General features: G+C 46.1%; 1 protein-coding gene across 1 annotated transcript in view; it reads left to right on the forward strand.

Moving 5' to 3' along the window:
* LTK (leukocyte receptor tyrosine kinase) overlaps window positions 1-16,577 on the forward strand; it is a 167,560-nt gene that overhangs the window by 142,482 nt on the left and 8,501 nt on the right. Inside the window, exons 25-26 of the mRNA XM_073348710.1 lie at window positions 13,585-13,677; window positions 14,786-14,887. Coding sequence (XP_073204811.1) covers window positions 13,585-13,677; window positions 14,786-14,887 — 195 coding nt within the window. The remainder of the gene's footprint in view (window positions 1-13,584; window positions 13,678-14,785; window positions 14,888-16,577) is intronic.

The raw sequence follows: 16,577 nt of genomic DNA on the forward strand, positions 1-16,577 counted from the left end.
AGCAGGGCTTGTGCAGTATGGCCCAGGGGCTAGGATGCTGAACAAGGAGGAAGGGTATGTCTGCACTGCAATCACGGGTAGGACCTCGGCACATGTAGACATACCCAGATCTAGCTAGCTCAGATTGCAACAGCAATGAAGCCACAACAGCCTGGGCAGCAGCACAAACCAACCTGGGTCCCAGGGTATGTACTCAAGCAGCTAACCCATGCTGCTGCCCACGCTGCCACGGTTTCACTGCAAGTCAGTTTGCCTCTTTGTGCCTCAATTTCCTCGTCTGTAAAATCAGGCTGATGAGATTTGCCACCCTACTATTTGTGGATGTCGTGCTAAAGAAGAGCTAACAAGGGCTACGAGTAGCTTCTAAAAATTCCCAGTTGGCTGGCAGCATCTCCCCGTTCCAACTGAGAACTGGTTTCAGTTCATGTAATTCCCAGGCACCTTGCTGAATTCACCTGTCACCGCCACAGCTCTAAAAGCCATCATGTGCCCAGCTCATGTCAGTGAAAGGAGCAGGGACCCACACCCAGGAGGCGGGAGTAGGTTTCAAATGGGATTGTACTCAGGGTAGCTAGCCTGTCTCACCACCCATGCAGCCAAAGCTACGCTGCTCTTTTTTAGCACACTAGCTCAATCAAAGTTAGCATGAGTATATCTGCCTGAGCTAAAAATTACGCCTCCAGCTCCAACATAGACATGCCCATGGTGTGTGTGCTACACAGTAACAGGGTGCAGCTATGCTAGGAAGGGGAGGCTTCACAGTGGCAGGCAGAGCAGAATATCCACAGCCAGGTAGAAGCACACTTACACACATATCCCCTTTCTGCAGAGCAAACAGGCTTAACCGCTACACTGCCAGGCAAGGGTGGGAGAGACTGTAGGGAAAAGAGGGAAACAAACAAGAGGCAGGCAGCAATCTGAGCAGGGAACTGTGAGGCTGGTGTTTTGCTTTCCGCATGCTTCCTCATGCTCTTGTGGTTAGGGCAGTGGAGGAGGAGATTGGACACTGGGGTTGTGTTGTCAGTTCTGCCACTGATTCAACATGAGGCCTCAGTCAAGGTACTTCACTTCTCTGTGCCTCAGTTTTCCCCCTCTGTACATTGGATATAATAAGGGATATTATAAAGGTTAACCAATACAAAGCACTTTAAAATCCTCAGATGAATGTTGCTATAAAGGGATTATTATTTATTATTAAGCACAATACAACATATGGAAATTCTAATAATATCTTCTCAATGCAAACATTTCTGAAAAGGACGTTAACAACTCAGGACTGTGCTGGCTTGCCAGCTTACTGACACAGGGCAAAATTGTGACTGTGTGGGGGTGAAGGGATGTAAAGCCCCAACCCTAACTCCTTGCAAAGCTGTCTGGGAAGGGAGAGCGGGGTCTGAGTCCAAGCAGGCAGAAAGAGACAGGGAGTGGGTGGATCCAGGACTGTGCTGCCCTCTCCCACACATACCCCATACTAGGCAGTAGAGTGGCTAGTTGTGAAGGGCTGTGAATGCTGTGCCTAGTAATCATCCAACACAGCATATTCTATCTCCTGCACAAAGCAGGAGCTTCAGAAGAATTCAAACTCAGAGGGTTGTCCTGAGTCACACTTCCTTTCTGCAGCTCCTCCTGAGCTGATACAGGTATGTGGCACCCCTTACTCAACATAGTCCATACAGTGTGACAAATGACTCATCAGAAGCTGAATTACATGCGAGAGGCTGAGGAGTTTCATAGCTGTCTTATAAACTGTTTCTCAGTCTCTTCCACATCAGAAAGTCTCCACAGGGGGCTGTTCGCAGTCCCTGTAGTGACTCAGATCTTTGCTCTGAGCCCTTGGTTTCGGACCAGCCCTCAGGTAGAACTCCCCAGACTGCTTTGCTTCCAAGTGGTGTACACGGTAGAATCCAGGACTCCCTCTGGACCAGACCTGGCATAGGACTTGTGAAAGACTTTTCTCTGTATCTTGATTTCTTCATTGCCCTCAATGATTTTCTCCTCAAAGCAGCTAAACTCAAATTCTTTTGGCTTTCTCCCCTCAGTAAAGGCAGGCAGCCTGCAGGAACCCAGCTCCCAGCCAGTATGGGGGCAAGGTCCAGACTGAGATCGTTGAGCAGGTCACATGGAAATTCCCTCCACTGAGACCAGGCCAGAACCAGTGTCAGGCTCTAGGTTCCAACAGACACATGGGACAAGTTTTTTTTCAAACCCCCTCCCCTCCTCCAAAGATGGAATCCCTATTCCTACTGCTTTCAAAGCAAGCCATGAAACATTCCAACTCCTGTGAATTCTCAGATACCAATGGGCAATTTGTCTCCGGTGGCTCCAACTCACTCTTCATTAGGTGCAGACTGCGGTTGGTCCCCACTTAGCCCAGACCCAGCATCAGGGAGCGCAGGATGAAGAGTTTCAGATCCTGCTCTCCGAGAGATGGACCAGCTTCTAGGAGTCCCACAGGAGGTCATGAAGTGGCTACTGCTTTCCTTAGGGAGGTATGCAGGATTCATACCTGCAGATTGTTGTTCCAGGCTGCTTGGTAATGCACTGACTCCTGCACAGGATCCCTGCTCTCAGGTGTTTGGCCCAGGGACTAGTGAAGGACACTGGTCACAACCAGCTCTTAAAGGGGCAGCACAAAGTCTTAAAACCTCTCAGGAGAGACTCCCCCTCTAAAGGAGAGGAGGAAATCTCTAAGTCTGAGGCTTTGAGTGAGATACCTCAGATGCTCAACTAAGCTTTGCAGAGTTAAGCATGAATGGGGGCTCTAGCTTCACAAATGCTTAGTGTTTTATTTTCTAAAAACATAAAACCAAACAAAGAAACTGGCAAAGCTGAAGAGCTGTGTAATTCTTCCTTGCCTGCTTTGTGGCTGTGATGAAGTTGGATGGGAATTCCCTAGCAAGACCTACTTATACCTAAGAACAAAAAAGGTCTTCTTACTCTGCTTAAGCTTAACCCTGCTGTGGCCATAGTGAAGCATATAGCCATATCAACTGAGTGAGACAGGATCCACAGACAGGACAATATGATCATCACTCAGACTAAACTTGGATACAGCAACCTCAGCCTTGGGAGTATTGGCTGCAGCCTCTTATTGCGTAGGTCTACACACTCTTGGGATGCCCTTGGGAGCATGTGCCCCCCGACATACACATCCCAAGTCCTCCATAAATCTATTTTAAACTACATTTCCCAAGTAGCTTTTTCAGGCCTGATACTTCACCTGATTCTGATTTGCTGTACATTCAAAACTTCCAAAGACAGGTCCTGGGGGCAACTATGACTCCAACTGAAGAAACTGGAATTGTGGACTAACATCTGGTGTCCTTCCAAATATTTTGTTGAGGCACTCTTTGGGTAGCACAGAGACAAAGGCATTGCTGAGGCTGTATGCCAGGGGCTACGTCCCTCACTCCTTCCGGTGGGAGACTATTCAAGCTCCCTTATCTCAGCCAGTGTTCCCTTTGAAGCCATTGTCTCTCCAGGTTCCAGCATGGAGATTATGTAGCAGAGGAGGTCATTGATACCTATCCTAAGAGTTGGAAGACTCCGGCTGAGATTCTCTGGAAAACCACCCAGCCCCAAACATTTCTTTTGTTTTTCGGTGTTCCGAGAGATTTCACTCTCTCTGTGAAGGTCACTATACAGTGTGGGCCCTCATATGTGGGTGAACCACCTCAGAAAATGGGTGCTTGAGAACATCAGGGAAGGCTATTCAATAGAACTCACTCCTTATCCTAGGAACAAGTTTATCCTTTCCCCACAGTATGTTAAAATTAACCAGCAAAGTCCCTTCATAGCATCAGAAGATGAAGGGCACAATAGACCATCTCCTACGCACTGAAATGATAGAACCAGTTCAGTGGGGGGAGGGGGAAAAGAGATATTTTGGAAGGGACACAAGATGCTTTGTTGTACGCAGAAACAATGGCATGCAACCCATTTTAGATCTCAGGTCTCTCAACAAGTCCATAAGGAGATCAATATTCCAGGTAGAAATACTGAAATCCATCATTACAGCACTATCTTCCCAAAACTTCAGAATATGAAAATAAATATCCTGGAGACCTACTGAAGATATGATCAGGGAGAGTCACCCAGGGGATACTTTAGCTTCTGTTACAACAAGATGCATTTTCAATATAGAATACTTCCGTTTGGACTCATAAATTCTACCTGGGTATTCACAAATTCTGTATCATCTGTCCCTTCAAGTGAAAGGGATACATGTCTACTCTGGTCTGGCCAACATTCTCATCAGATTATACAGAGCCCAGAAGACATAGCTGAAAGCCTTCAGAAACCTGGCTTTGTGCGAACAAGTGGAAGGGCCAGTTACAGCTCTTACAAAATTCCAGCATCTCAGTTATCATCCAAAACTATCTTTATTTCATTTCAGAAGAATATATTGTCTGATTTGCCAAACATTAGCACACATCTCCCAAGATAAAATATCTGACTCAGCTCCTGTGCTACTTGGTCTCATGTGGATACCCAGTCCTAATCTTGCTTCATTTCCAGACAGCAATTGCAGCAAATAAGTATATGAAGATCTTGGTCCAGAGCCAGTACTAGTATCACTTGGTGAATTTAATATTATTTAACAGCTACCTGATCATAGTTTCCAGAGAAGCTGGTCTTAACTACAGATTCTGGACACCATGTAGGGGGAATGTATATGGACTCCTATGTGGTTTGCGGGGTGGTGGGGGGACGTAGACCAAGTAGGCGACATGGGGTACAACCTGCTTCATGTTATGGACATCAAGATCACTCCTTTTCCAACAGAAGATTCTTTTTTAACTGTGTATATAACTGCTAAGAAGGCAGAAAACCTTCAACACTGCTGAGAGAGGTAGCCTTGTTCATGTCCTGGACAGATGCTCTTACTCTGTTCTTTGGGGTTCTATACCAAGAAGGAGAGTCATGGTCAACTGACTCAGCAAGACACACTTAGAACTAAGGGAATGCGGTCTAGATCAGCTAGCTTTTTGGTGCATCTCTGGCCAGGTTGGAAGCTTATTGATGAACTTCTTTGCACCCAAGTCCAGTTGGAGAACCAAAAGAGGAGAGGAGGAAACACTTGAAGGCAGAGGCTGTTGATTATCTTGTGACGGGTTAGATTCCACTTCTAGGATGCCACCTGATGTGCTGGGGTTCAACTGAGCCTCCCCTGCTCAATCAGCCTGGGTTCCCGCTCCCTGCTTGGCTGAATTAGGCTCTCCAGCCTCTTGCAGCGCATGCACACACACACACACACACATATTCCTTTTTGTGTGTGTGTAGGTAGGGCCACACCCCACTGCAGACACAGACTGAAGTCAGCTCTGTGTGACAGGACTCCCTCAGCACTCACGTGCCCACCCCTTTGGGGAGACAAACCCAAAACACTACTGTCTTGCACTGCATAGAAATATCCATACAGCACAAGCTCATAAAATGCTCCCTCTTCCTCAATGTGAAGAGAGATGTGCATGACTTCTTGCTGCCCCCCACAGCTAGAAATTGCATAAACTGGGTTTAATAATAAACAAAACAAATTTTTATTAACTATAATAGGCAGATTTTAAGTGGTTAAAGGGATAGCAAACAGAACAAAGCAGATTACTAAGCAAATGAAACGAAGTGTGCAAACTAAGCTTGACACACTCGGTAGGTAGGATACAAATTAGCAAATTCTCATCCTGAGTGATAAACAGGCTGGCAGATTCTTAAGACACAAGTTGTCTTGGCTTTCCTAGGTTTTCATACACAGGCTAAAGATCTTAGCCTGGGACCATAACTTTTCACACTTCAGTCTTTGTTCCTCAGGGGTTTTCAAGTGTGTTGTCATAGGGAGAGTGAGGACCCCTCCTGTTGTCATTGTCCCTCTTTTACATCTTCCCCCCCAACTTGCTGGAAAGCTTTTTTGCTGTGACCTGGGTCAAACAGTTCCCATTGTGTAGAGCTATCTCTGAGAGGCTTCTATTACACACAGTTCCTGGGGTAATCCTTATGCTTGTGTACATTTCTTTAATAAGCCACTAACATTGTTTGGCCTCATCCACCATAGCACATTTGAAATACAAAAACATGGTCAATATTCCTAGCTTCAGATACAAAAATTATACATGCATACAAATTGGATAAACACATTCAGTAAATCATAACCTTTCCAATGATACCTCACATGAGCCATCTTGCATAAATTATATCTTAGTTATACCATATTCATATCATAACCATATTTCCTTGAAGAATAGGGGGTGTAACGTCACACCTCTTATCTCAGAAGTGGGCTAAAAGGCCTACTTTATACCTTTCCTCCCTCAGCCACTGAAGGTGAAGATTGTGAAGGAACAGGCCACAGTGATTATAAACCTCTTCTCATAAACCCTCAGGTCTTGGTTCTCAGACCTGATTCAGATGTAGCTCAAACCTTCTCTCAAACTCCCAACAAATACATAAAACATAGCTCAAGAGTGACCTATCCTGAACCAATATCCAAACCTGCCTAGCCCATCAGCTGGGAAACTGAGAGGAAAGATCTATAATCACTCATTCTGAGAAGCTGATAAACACCCTCCTAGCATCTGAGAGGACATTCACAGATTATGTCTGTGGGTAACTTGAGGTTTAGATGTTGGTGTTACAAGGGACACACATCAGGGCAAAGTCAGCTGAAGCAAAAGATGGTCTAGCGTTTTGATTAGATGGTCTGACCATGGGGCTCCAGGGCAACACTTTTTGGAAAGGCCAGCCAGCAAAGTCAGGCATATTGCACTGTAAGAAATTCATGAGAATCTCCCATCACTGTCACACAACAGATTCCTGAGGACCACTCCTCTTATCAGTCCTGTAGCAATACACACCTCCAGTCATAATCTGGATCTGTGTGTAGGATCTACAAGTCCACATAAAACTACTTGTCAGCATCACAGTTGGTAGCTGTCTTCCTCTTCTCACTGAAACTGTCTTGCCTACTCAACACCTCCTTGTCCAAAGGACTGCAGAGCTTGGTATGCTCTCAGTTATACTTCAGATACACATTCCACCAAACATGGCAGTGCTGTAGACTCCCAAGGCCTCTATCTCCAAGGTCACCACATGTAATAGGAAATGGTATTGTTGCCTTTTTGAATGAAACCAAGCACTCTAAGAGCATAGAAATGCATAAGTTAGATGTGAACAGAGCCAACAGAGGAATAAAAATTTCTATAACAAAGGTTTCAGAATAGCAGCCGTATTAGTCTGTATCCGCAAAAAGAAAAGGAGTACTTGTGGCACCTTAGAGACTAACAAATTTATTTGAGCATAAGCTTTTGTGAGCTACAGCTCACTTTATCAGATGCATGCAGTGGAAAATACAGTGGGGAGATTTTATATACACAGAGAACATGAAACAATGGATGTTACCATACACACTGTAACAAGAGTGATCAGGTAAGGTGAGCTATTACCAGCAGGAGAGCCGAGGGGTGGGGAGAAACCTTTTGTAGTGATAATCAAGATGGGCCATTTCCAGCAATTGACAAGAACGTGTGAGGAACTGTGTGGCGGGGGATAAACATGGGGAAATAGTTTTACTTTGTGTAATGACCCATCCACTCCCAGTCTTTATTCAAGCCTAAGTTAATTGTATCCAGTTTGCAAATTAATTCCAATTCAGCAGTCTCTCATTGGAGTCTGTTTTTGAAGTTTTTTTTGTTGAAGAATTGCCACTTTTAGGTCTGTAATCGAGTGACCAAAGAGACTGAAGTGTTCTCTGACTGGTTTTTGAATGTTATAATTCTTGACGTCTGATTTGTGCCCGTTTATTCCTTCAGGATAGGTTGTAGATCCTTGATGATCCATTGGAGAGGTTTTAGTTGGGGGCTGAAGGTGATGACTAGTGGCGTTCTGTTATTTTCTTTGTTAGAATACCTGCTACAGGACAGGCCCATCTGCTACCCAAGATCCATAAACCTGGAAATCCTGGACGCCCCATCATCTCAGGCATTGGCACCCTGACAGCAGGATTGTCTGGCTATGTAGACTCCCTCCTCAGGCCCTATCCTACCAGCACTTCCAGTTATCTTCGAGACACCACTGACTTCCTGAGGAAACTACAGTCCATCAGTGATCTTCCTGAAAACACCATCCTAGCCACTATGGATGTAGAAGCCCTCTACACCAACATTCCACACAAAGATGGACTACAAGCCATCAGGAACAGTATCCCCGATAATGTCACGGCAAACCTGGTGGCATTTGCTCCAACCCCTCAGACAGAGACAAACACCTACAAGATCTCTATCAAGCATTCTTACAACTACCACCTGCTGAAGTGAAGAAACAGATTGACAGAGCAAGAAGAGTACCCAGAAGTTACCAACTACAGGACAGGCCCAACAAAGAAAATAACAGAACGCCACTAGCCATCACCTTCAGCCCCCAACTAAAACCTCTCCAACACATCATCAAGGATCTACAACCTGTCCTGAAGGACGACCCATCACTCTCACAGATCTTGGGAGACAGGCCAGTCATTGCTTACAGACAGCCCCCCAACCTGAAGCAAATACTCACCAGCAACCACACAACAGAACCACTAACCCAGGAACCTATCCTTGCAACAAAGTCCGTTGCCAACTGTGTCCACATATCTGTTCAGGGGACACCATCACAGGACCTAATCACATCAGCCACACCATCGTAGGCTCGTTGACCTGCGCATCTACCAATATGATATATGCCATCATGTGCCAGCAATGCCCCTCTGCCATGTACATTGGCCAAACTGGACAGTCTCTACGTAAAAGAATAAATGGGCACAAGTCAGACGTCAAGAATTATAACATTCAAAAACCAGTCGGAGAACACTTCAATCTCTTTGGTCACTCGATTACAGACCTAAAAGTGGCAATTCTTCAACAAAAAAACTTCAAAAACAGACTAACAAGAGACTGCTGAATTGGAATTAATTTGCAAATTGGATACAATTAACTTAGGCTTGAATAAAGACTGGGAGTGGATGGGTCATTACACAAAGTAAAACTATTTCCCCATATTTATTCCCCCCCCCCCCATTCCTCACACATTCTTGTCAACTGCTGGAAATGGCCCATCTTGATTATCACTACAAAAGGTTTCTTCCCCTCCTCCCTCCCCCCCCCCCCCCCGCCCGGCTCTCCTGCTGGTAATAGCTCACCTTACCTGATCACTCTTGTTGCAGTGTGTATGGTAACACCCATTGTTTCATGTTCTCTGTGTATATAAAATCTCCGCACTGTATTTTCCACTGCATGCATCCGATGAAGTGGGTTTTAGCCCACGAAAGCTTATGCCCAAATAAATTTGTTAGTCTCTAAGGTACCACAAGTCCTCCTTTTCTTTCTATAACAAAGGCATTCAAAAGCCTCAGGTACAAAAGCCTTACTGTGCACACTGTGAAAAGAGCAGCAATTTTGTGGGCAGAGAAATCACATATATGAGGAGGCATGAAATGCTATTACAGGGTCTTCCAGCCACCTTTTCTCAAACACTCTAGACTTGACATCCCCACCTGTGCTGATGCAGCATTTGGTAGAGGAGTGTTTTGGAGCAGGGAGCCCCCATAACCCTTAAGTTTATTTTCAGTTCTACATGGGTAAATTTGAATCTCCCCTTCCTCCTGCCCTAGGGATGATTTACGTCTTTCTACAGCCCACTGTGAAGGCTGTCTGACACAGAGGGGACTGAGAAAAGGGAAATCCTGTCTTACCATTGAATTTTCATTCTAGGACCCTCCATGTCAGATAGTGTGACCTTCCCTTGGAGGACTGCATTATATCTACGGTTTTATTCTGGCCGTTGCTCGTTTGTTGAGTAGTTTGAAAGGGAAGAGGTGTTCCTCCAGGAAATCCTTACATTTTATGTCAAGGCTCTGCTGTAAAGAGTTTGAGTTGAATAATACTTTTATACAGTTAGGATTTTTCAGTTTTGGGTGCTGTCTTTCTGGAGAGTTCTTTTGGGGGGGCCAACGTAATCCCCACCTCAGAGCCAAGATTTGGTCTGCCTCCAGTCACCCTGGAATTGGGGAACACCCCACTGTGAATACCATCTGACACAGAAGGTTCTAGAATGAAAATTCTCAGGTAATACAGAATTTTCCCTGTTATATATATCTATCTATATCTATCACACAGTGGAGCCGGTTCGCTGGAACCGGTTGTTAAATTTAGAAGTCCTTCGCGGGACAACTGGTTCTAAAAGGGCTTCTAAATTTAACAACCGGACAAAAGTGGCGCCTTAGGCACCAGTTCCGTGGGTGCTTCGGGGCTGGAGCACCCAAAGGGAAAATTTGGTGGGTGCAGAGCACCCACCGGCAGCTCCCCGCCCCGCACCCAGCTCACCTCACCTCCGCCTCCTCCCCTGAACGCACCGCCCTGCTCTGCTTCTCCGCCCCCCGCCCCTGGCTTTCCACGAATCAGCTGTTCGTGCGGGAAGCCTGGGAGGGCTGAGTGGCAAGCGGCGGCTTCGCGCTCAGGCTCGCAGAGGTGGAGCGGAGGTTAACCGGGGCAGGGGCGGGAGGGGGCGTGAGGAGGGCCGCCCTTGCCACAGCAGGTAACTTGGGGGGCGCACAGGGGAACCACTCCCTGACCCCGCTCGCCTCCGCCTCCCTGGGCCTGAGTGCGAAGCTGCTGCCTGTTTCTCAGCCCTCCCAGGCTTCCCGCGCGAACAGATGATCCGCGGGAAGCGACGGAGGGGGTGGGGGCACGCGGAGAAGCAGAGCAGGGTGGCACGTTCAGGGCGGAGGCAGAGAGGAGGTGAGCTGGGGCTGGGAGCGGGGAGCTCTGCACCCACCAAATTTTTCCCATGGGTGCCCCAGCCCCAGATCACCCACGGAGTCAGTGCCTAAGGCACCACTTTTAATGTGATGAGTGGGGGGAGCGGCCGCTCCCCGCCCCCCAGCTATGCTACCCCGCCTCTAGGAGCCAGAGGGACCTGCCAGATACTTCTTGGGAGCCGCCCCAGGTAAGCACTGCTGGGACTCCCCACCTCGTCCCCCGGCAGGTCTCTCTGGCTCTTAGGGGCGGGGTGCGGTGGGCACCCACTACGGTGGCCCACGAGACCCTCCTGCCTGGTTCTGGGGGCAGTCAGGGGATGGGGGGTGGATGGGGCAGGGGTCCCGGGAGGGGGGAGGGGGCCTGCCACGATCCCCTCGTGGGGTTAGGAGGGAACCGGTTGTTAAGATTTTGGCAGCTCATCACTCTGTGTGTATATATATATATATATATATATATATATATATATATATATATATATACACACAGAGAGAGAGAGAGAGAGAGAGAGACACACATTTTTCAGGCAAATAACAGAACTTGCCTTAAAGTGCCCTTCTGCTCAGAAAAGTGACTATATAAAAGACACCTTCCCACTCAGCAGATCTGCCCCCTGTGTGTAGTCAGAGTCCTATCTGCTGATTTTACTGACTAAAATAAGCTTGACTGCTCTCAGCACTGCAGAGCCAGAACATCTACGAGGGAACAGTATGGATCCTATTCCTTTGTGTACATCATCAATAAAAGACTTGTGTACTAAGCTTCAATCTGTTACACCTATCTAAACCCACTGAAGACAGGGGGATTGCACAAGTGTCACTGAGGTTATCATTTGTCCTGGAACAATTTTGTTACTGTGGTGATGAGGTAAAAAGCAAAACCCCAGCTTGTTTTTCAGATGCAGGGGGAGTTTTCAAGGCTGGTGGGGAGAAGAAATATTTTACTTGCAAAGTACACACATTTTTCTGGCCATCACCAAGACACAATTAAAGACAGACACACCCCTCCCCCCCCCCGTTTCATTATTTTTAACAAGGTGCTTTTCAGAGCACAATGGTACTTTAGAACAAACACAAACTCTTCAGCTTCGCTCATGCATTCACCTCCTTCCTGTGTCACAAATTAAAGGCCGAGTCCTGCAAAGTTACTCTCAGATGCAACACAGTTAATTTCAATGGGACTAAGGACGGGTGTAAGCCTAAATGTAGGAGTTATGATTTGCTAGATCCAGCCCCAAGAAAATACAAACTTCTTTCTGGGAAATATCAGTCAAATGGCATTTTGCATTAAACGAGACACCACTGAGGGTTATGGAGAATGCGAAGGAGGCACAGGTCTTTCTTTAAAAAAAATCCAAGAGGAAGGGAGGCTATGTTAGCAAATGGCTAAAGTGGGAGAACTGGGTTCTGGCCTGACTCTAACATTGACTTTCTGTGTGAGCTCTGACTCAGTTTCCCACTTTATATAATGGAGATGGTGCTTACCCTTGCAAAATGCTTTGAGATTTTTGGATGAAGAAGCTCCATTTAGGTGCTATGTAGTATCTGCCATTAATAAGAATTAGAACAACATAGCAATCATTTTTAATAAACAAAGGCCTAATCCTACTATGGCTTAATTTCAGTGTGGTCACTTGTGGGAGTGAGGGTTACTCATGTAAGGCTCACCAGTTCAGCTCCTATAATCCCCCCCCCCCTTTTTTTAAACCTAAATATGTAAGATGTAACAGGAATGGATCTGATATGTAATCATGTTATGAGTACTATACGAGCTGTGATGTAAGAATCTAAGAATATTGATATGTAACCTAATTACTGAGAGAGACTGTAACTTACATTGGTGTTATAAGAACTTCCTGTGTGAATGTATTGATTTAACTTAATAAAGTCTGTGGGAACAGCAAACAGGGAAGACCATCTAGGTACACACTAGAAAGACAATGGGGTTCAGCTATTAGCATCAGAGAGCCTGTTTCTTGTCTCCAACACACTGTAAACACTGTTTGCCAGGCTGGGAATTAGAGATCAAAGGAAAAGCCTCTCTGCGGGGCAGATGGTGAAGTTCACTGGTGAGCGACTGTCTAGCCAGGCAGGCTGGCACAGGTAGACTTTGCAGTGGCAGTCTAATGAAATTGTCCTGTTCAGATCCAGGGGACGGTAAGCCTTAGAGAAACGCAGGCTTTGCAAATTTAGGCTGGTTTATTGATTTTAGGATGGGTATTTTTTTTAAATGCTTTTGTTCTAAATAAATGATACTTTAAGGAAGCTGCTTGGTCACTAATTACCACTGTCATTGTCCTCAAGGGGTGGGCATGGATCGGAGTTCATGTTGCACTTCCTGTCAGTGCCTGGCTCAAGCCAGGGAAGCTAATGATCCAACCAGCGGACCAATATCGGTGATGAATCCTAGTCATGTGCCACCTGAGGCATGTTGCACAGATGCTAAGAAGACTGTCCCCAGGCAGGGGCGCTGGAACAATTTGCACAGTGGAGGTGCTGAGAGCCATTGAACCAAACCGTAAACCCTGTATATAATGGAAACCACATCAAACCTATGTCCCCGAGGAAATAGTACTGCAAGGTCTGAGCCCAAGGCAGATCTGCCACACTGATCACTGCTGATACAGAGGACTGCCACCTGGCCTGAGAATGAGAGAAATGCATGTTTCCACCCTAACAAAGCATGAGGCCTGACACCTACAGTGTGGGTGGTACCTGGAGAGACCAAGATGTGTAGGAAGTGCAGTTACCCTGGTAACCATTTCATAAGGTATTATAATTCATAACTCCATTTCTCTTTTAAGGGATATAGCTGCAAGGAACTGCCTGCTGACCTGCACTGGGACAGGACGAGTAGCCAAAATTGGTGATTTTGGAATGGCCCGAGATATATACAGGTAAGGAGCAGGAGTATTCAATTTGCTTGGAGAAAAGTAAATGAAATGACATCTCCAGAGCGTGGAGGGATCACATGTATGTCTGAAAAATATGAGCTGTCCCATGACAGCTGAGCTAGAATCACCCCAATGGAGCCAGCCATTATCTCTAGGGGAGTTGTCTACACTAGACTATTTACTCCAGTTAATTGCTTGTCAGTTAAGTTGGCTAACACAGTGGTTTTCAACCTGTGGTCTGCAGACCCCTGGGCTTCTGCACACTAGGTCTAAGATTTCCAAAGGAGTCCACACCTCCATTCAAAATGTTTAGGGGTCTGCAAATGAAAAGAGGTTGAAAGCCACTGAGCTAACACATTTGCACATGCTAATCTGGACATACCATGTATGTTTGTTCCAGGGGGCACACTATTAATGTTTCTTGTGTCCAGACTAGCATGCACAAATGCATTCACCAATTCCAGCTCATTGGCATTCAGTGCACTTAAGTTTAAAAAAATCTAGTGACAAACCCAAGGTTTCTGAAATAAACACTGCACTGTTGCCCTGCACCTTGGAGAGTCATTGCGCCCGTGCAAAGTGGGTGTAAAATCCACACCAGCTCAAAATGGTTGCATTTGAGACCTGTTCCCCATTCAGTGTGCACCAGTGTAGGTGACCATATGAAGTGCAGCCAACTGGAAAACCAGGTCAGGGAACCATCTGGGAACCAGTCTCTGTGGTGGAGTTTCAATTGTGGGAAAACAGGATACAAAGCCAAGCATTCATCTGGCAGTCCAAAAATAAGTGGATTCTTCAAGGCATCATGTTCTTCAGGAGGCCCTGGTTCAGTAGTTAGCCTCTTCCATCACTGAACCAGAGGCCAAGCTTCTTGAACTTGTGCAAAGACCCTGTTTTGCCCAGACATCACCTTTAAAGAATTCATTTTAGTCTCTTTTATCAACTCTGAGGGTTACAAAGTTCTTGCTTATCAATTCTCGCACAGAATTGTCTGGGTTTATTCTGCCCCCAATTGGCGGAGTGGGAAAGACTCGTTATTCATCTGACCCCTTTCAGCCCCTGTGGAATTTGATTCAAAGCCCTTAATTCTCCTTGCATTTGGTCTTCCCAGGGCAAGCTACTATCGCAAAGGAGGGAGAGCCATGCTGCCTGTCAAGTGGATGCCACCAGAGGCTTTCCTAGAGGGGATCTTCACCTCCAAGACCGATACCTGGTGACGATTACCTTTTACTCACCTCTGCAAGCCAGCCGGGGGGGGGGGGGGCGGTTAGGGAGTCCAATGCACATGTGGCGACGTCAGCTGGTCATCAGGAATTGAGGTCTTCTCACAGATAAAGCTTTAAACATGTCAAAGTTGCCCAAAGTCCTAGCAGAAGAAATCAAGAATTCTTCACTTTGTCTTCAATTAGAGTTTTGACTAAATGAGTCCTGAGTGAGAATTTAAGAATCTGGCCCAACATCAGTAGAATACATAAAAATACGCAGACACACTCCTTTGGGTGTGCAGCACCCCTTCACATTATGCTACGAATGGCTACAATTTACAGCCCAGGGGACAGCTGTCCAGAAGCAGGGTTCACCGCTGATGCTGCTGCTCTTTGCCTGGCAGGGACCCCATTGGCAGAATCTGCCTGAAAGATATGCTTAATCAGTGTATTTCCCATGTGTGCTGGCCCTGCTTCATCTCTGTCCAGCCTTGCCCACTTTATGGACTGCTCCAGATGGTTCTGGGCCATCTAGCAGAGCAGGTCCTGGAGCTGGTTTGCACCACTGAACCCCTGACTCTAACAGGGCTTTCCACTGCCAGGGGCTGCAGCCTGTGGAAAGAAGAAGCTGGGTGACAGCACGTTTGTCAGCCTTGCAATGCCCCAACACTATGCTAAGGTACTAGTGGTGCAGCATGTCCGGGTTGCAAAAGCTGGCTGCAGGACTGCACGTTTGCAGTATGTGGCAGCAAAGTGCAGAGGGGAAGGGCTGTTTAAATGCCTGATATTAAAGCACAGTTTTAAAATCCAAACAAGCAGGAGCCTGATTTTCAATAACATCACTGTCAGACACTTCTAACTTGTTAACCCTCAGCATCCGTCACTCAGCATCCATAGCTGACAAGACTGCTTAGATGCTGCTATCTTCATAATCACACGCATAATCACTCCTTCGCTTTGGCATTATTTTAACGCGGAGACACTGAAATATAAAATTACTGTAGACTTAAGCGGAAGCTCTGGCGAGCTGCTGAGGGAATGGTATTTATATAAATGCCTTTCAGATAAACTTTTTTGGTTTTAAAATAAGCACCTCCATCAGTAGAGCATTTGTGAAAACGTACTGGAAAATGGAAGGTGTTCAGTTTGTGAAGAACCCTGTCTATCAGCACAGTATCCTCTTAAAGTGATGCTGGCACATTGCTTCCAATGCCACACTGACCCAGTTCCCTGACAATGTATTTAATTAGCAATGCCTGGACCTCCAAAAGATTAGGGATAGATTATCTGTCGTATCAGAGCAGACCAGTCAGTGGCCAGCACCAGATATTTCAAAGGAAGGTGTACAATCCCTGTAATGGGCAATTATAGGTAACCCACCTTTAGTAGAAGTTTCTTCCTAGCTCCCATCAGACAGGGGTTGGTGAAATTCTGGTAAGATTAAAGTCAATGGCAAAACTCATATTGACTTCAGTGGAGCCAGTATTTTACCCTTGATCTCAATGATACCTTGTGACAGGGAGTTTGCTAGGTTAAATGTGTTGTGTAAAAAAAAAAAAAGAGAGAGTTCCCGATGATCAATTTTAAATGAGTGGCCTTTCAGTTTCACTGGCTGTCCCCTTGTTCTTGTATTATGAACACTCAAATGTTTGGACACCTATGCAAACAACTTGAGTCTACAGAAAGTGGAAATCTCAT

The sequence above is a fragment of the Lepidochelys kempii genome, chromosome 6, assembly GCF_965140285.1.
Source record: "Lepidochelys kempii isolate rLepKem1 chromosome 6, rLepKem1.hap1, whole genome shotgun sequence".
Taxonomy (NCBI): domain Eukaryota; kingdom Metazoa; phylum Chordata; order Testudines; family Cheloniidae; genus Lepidochelys; species Lepidochelys kempii.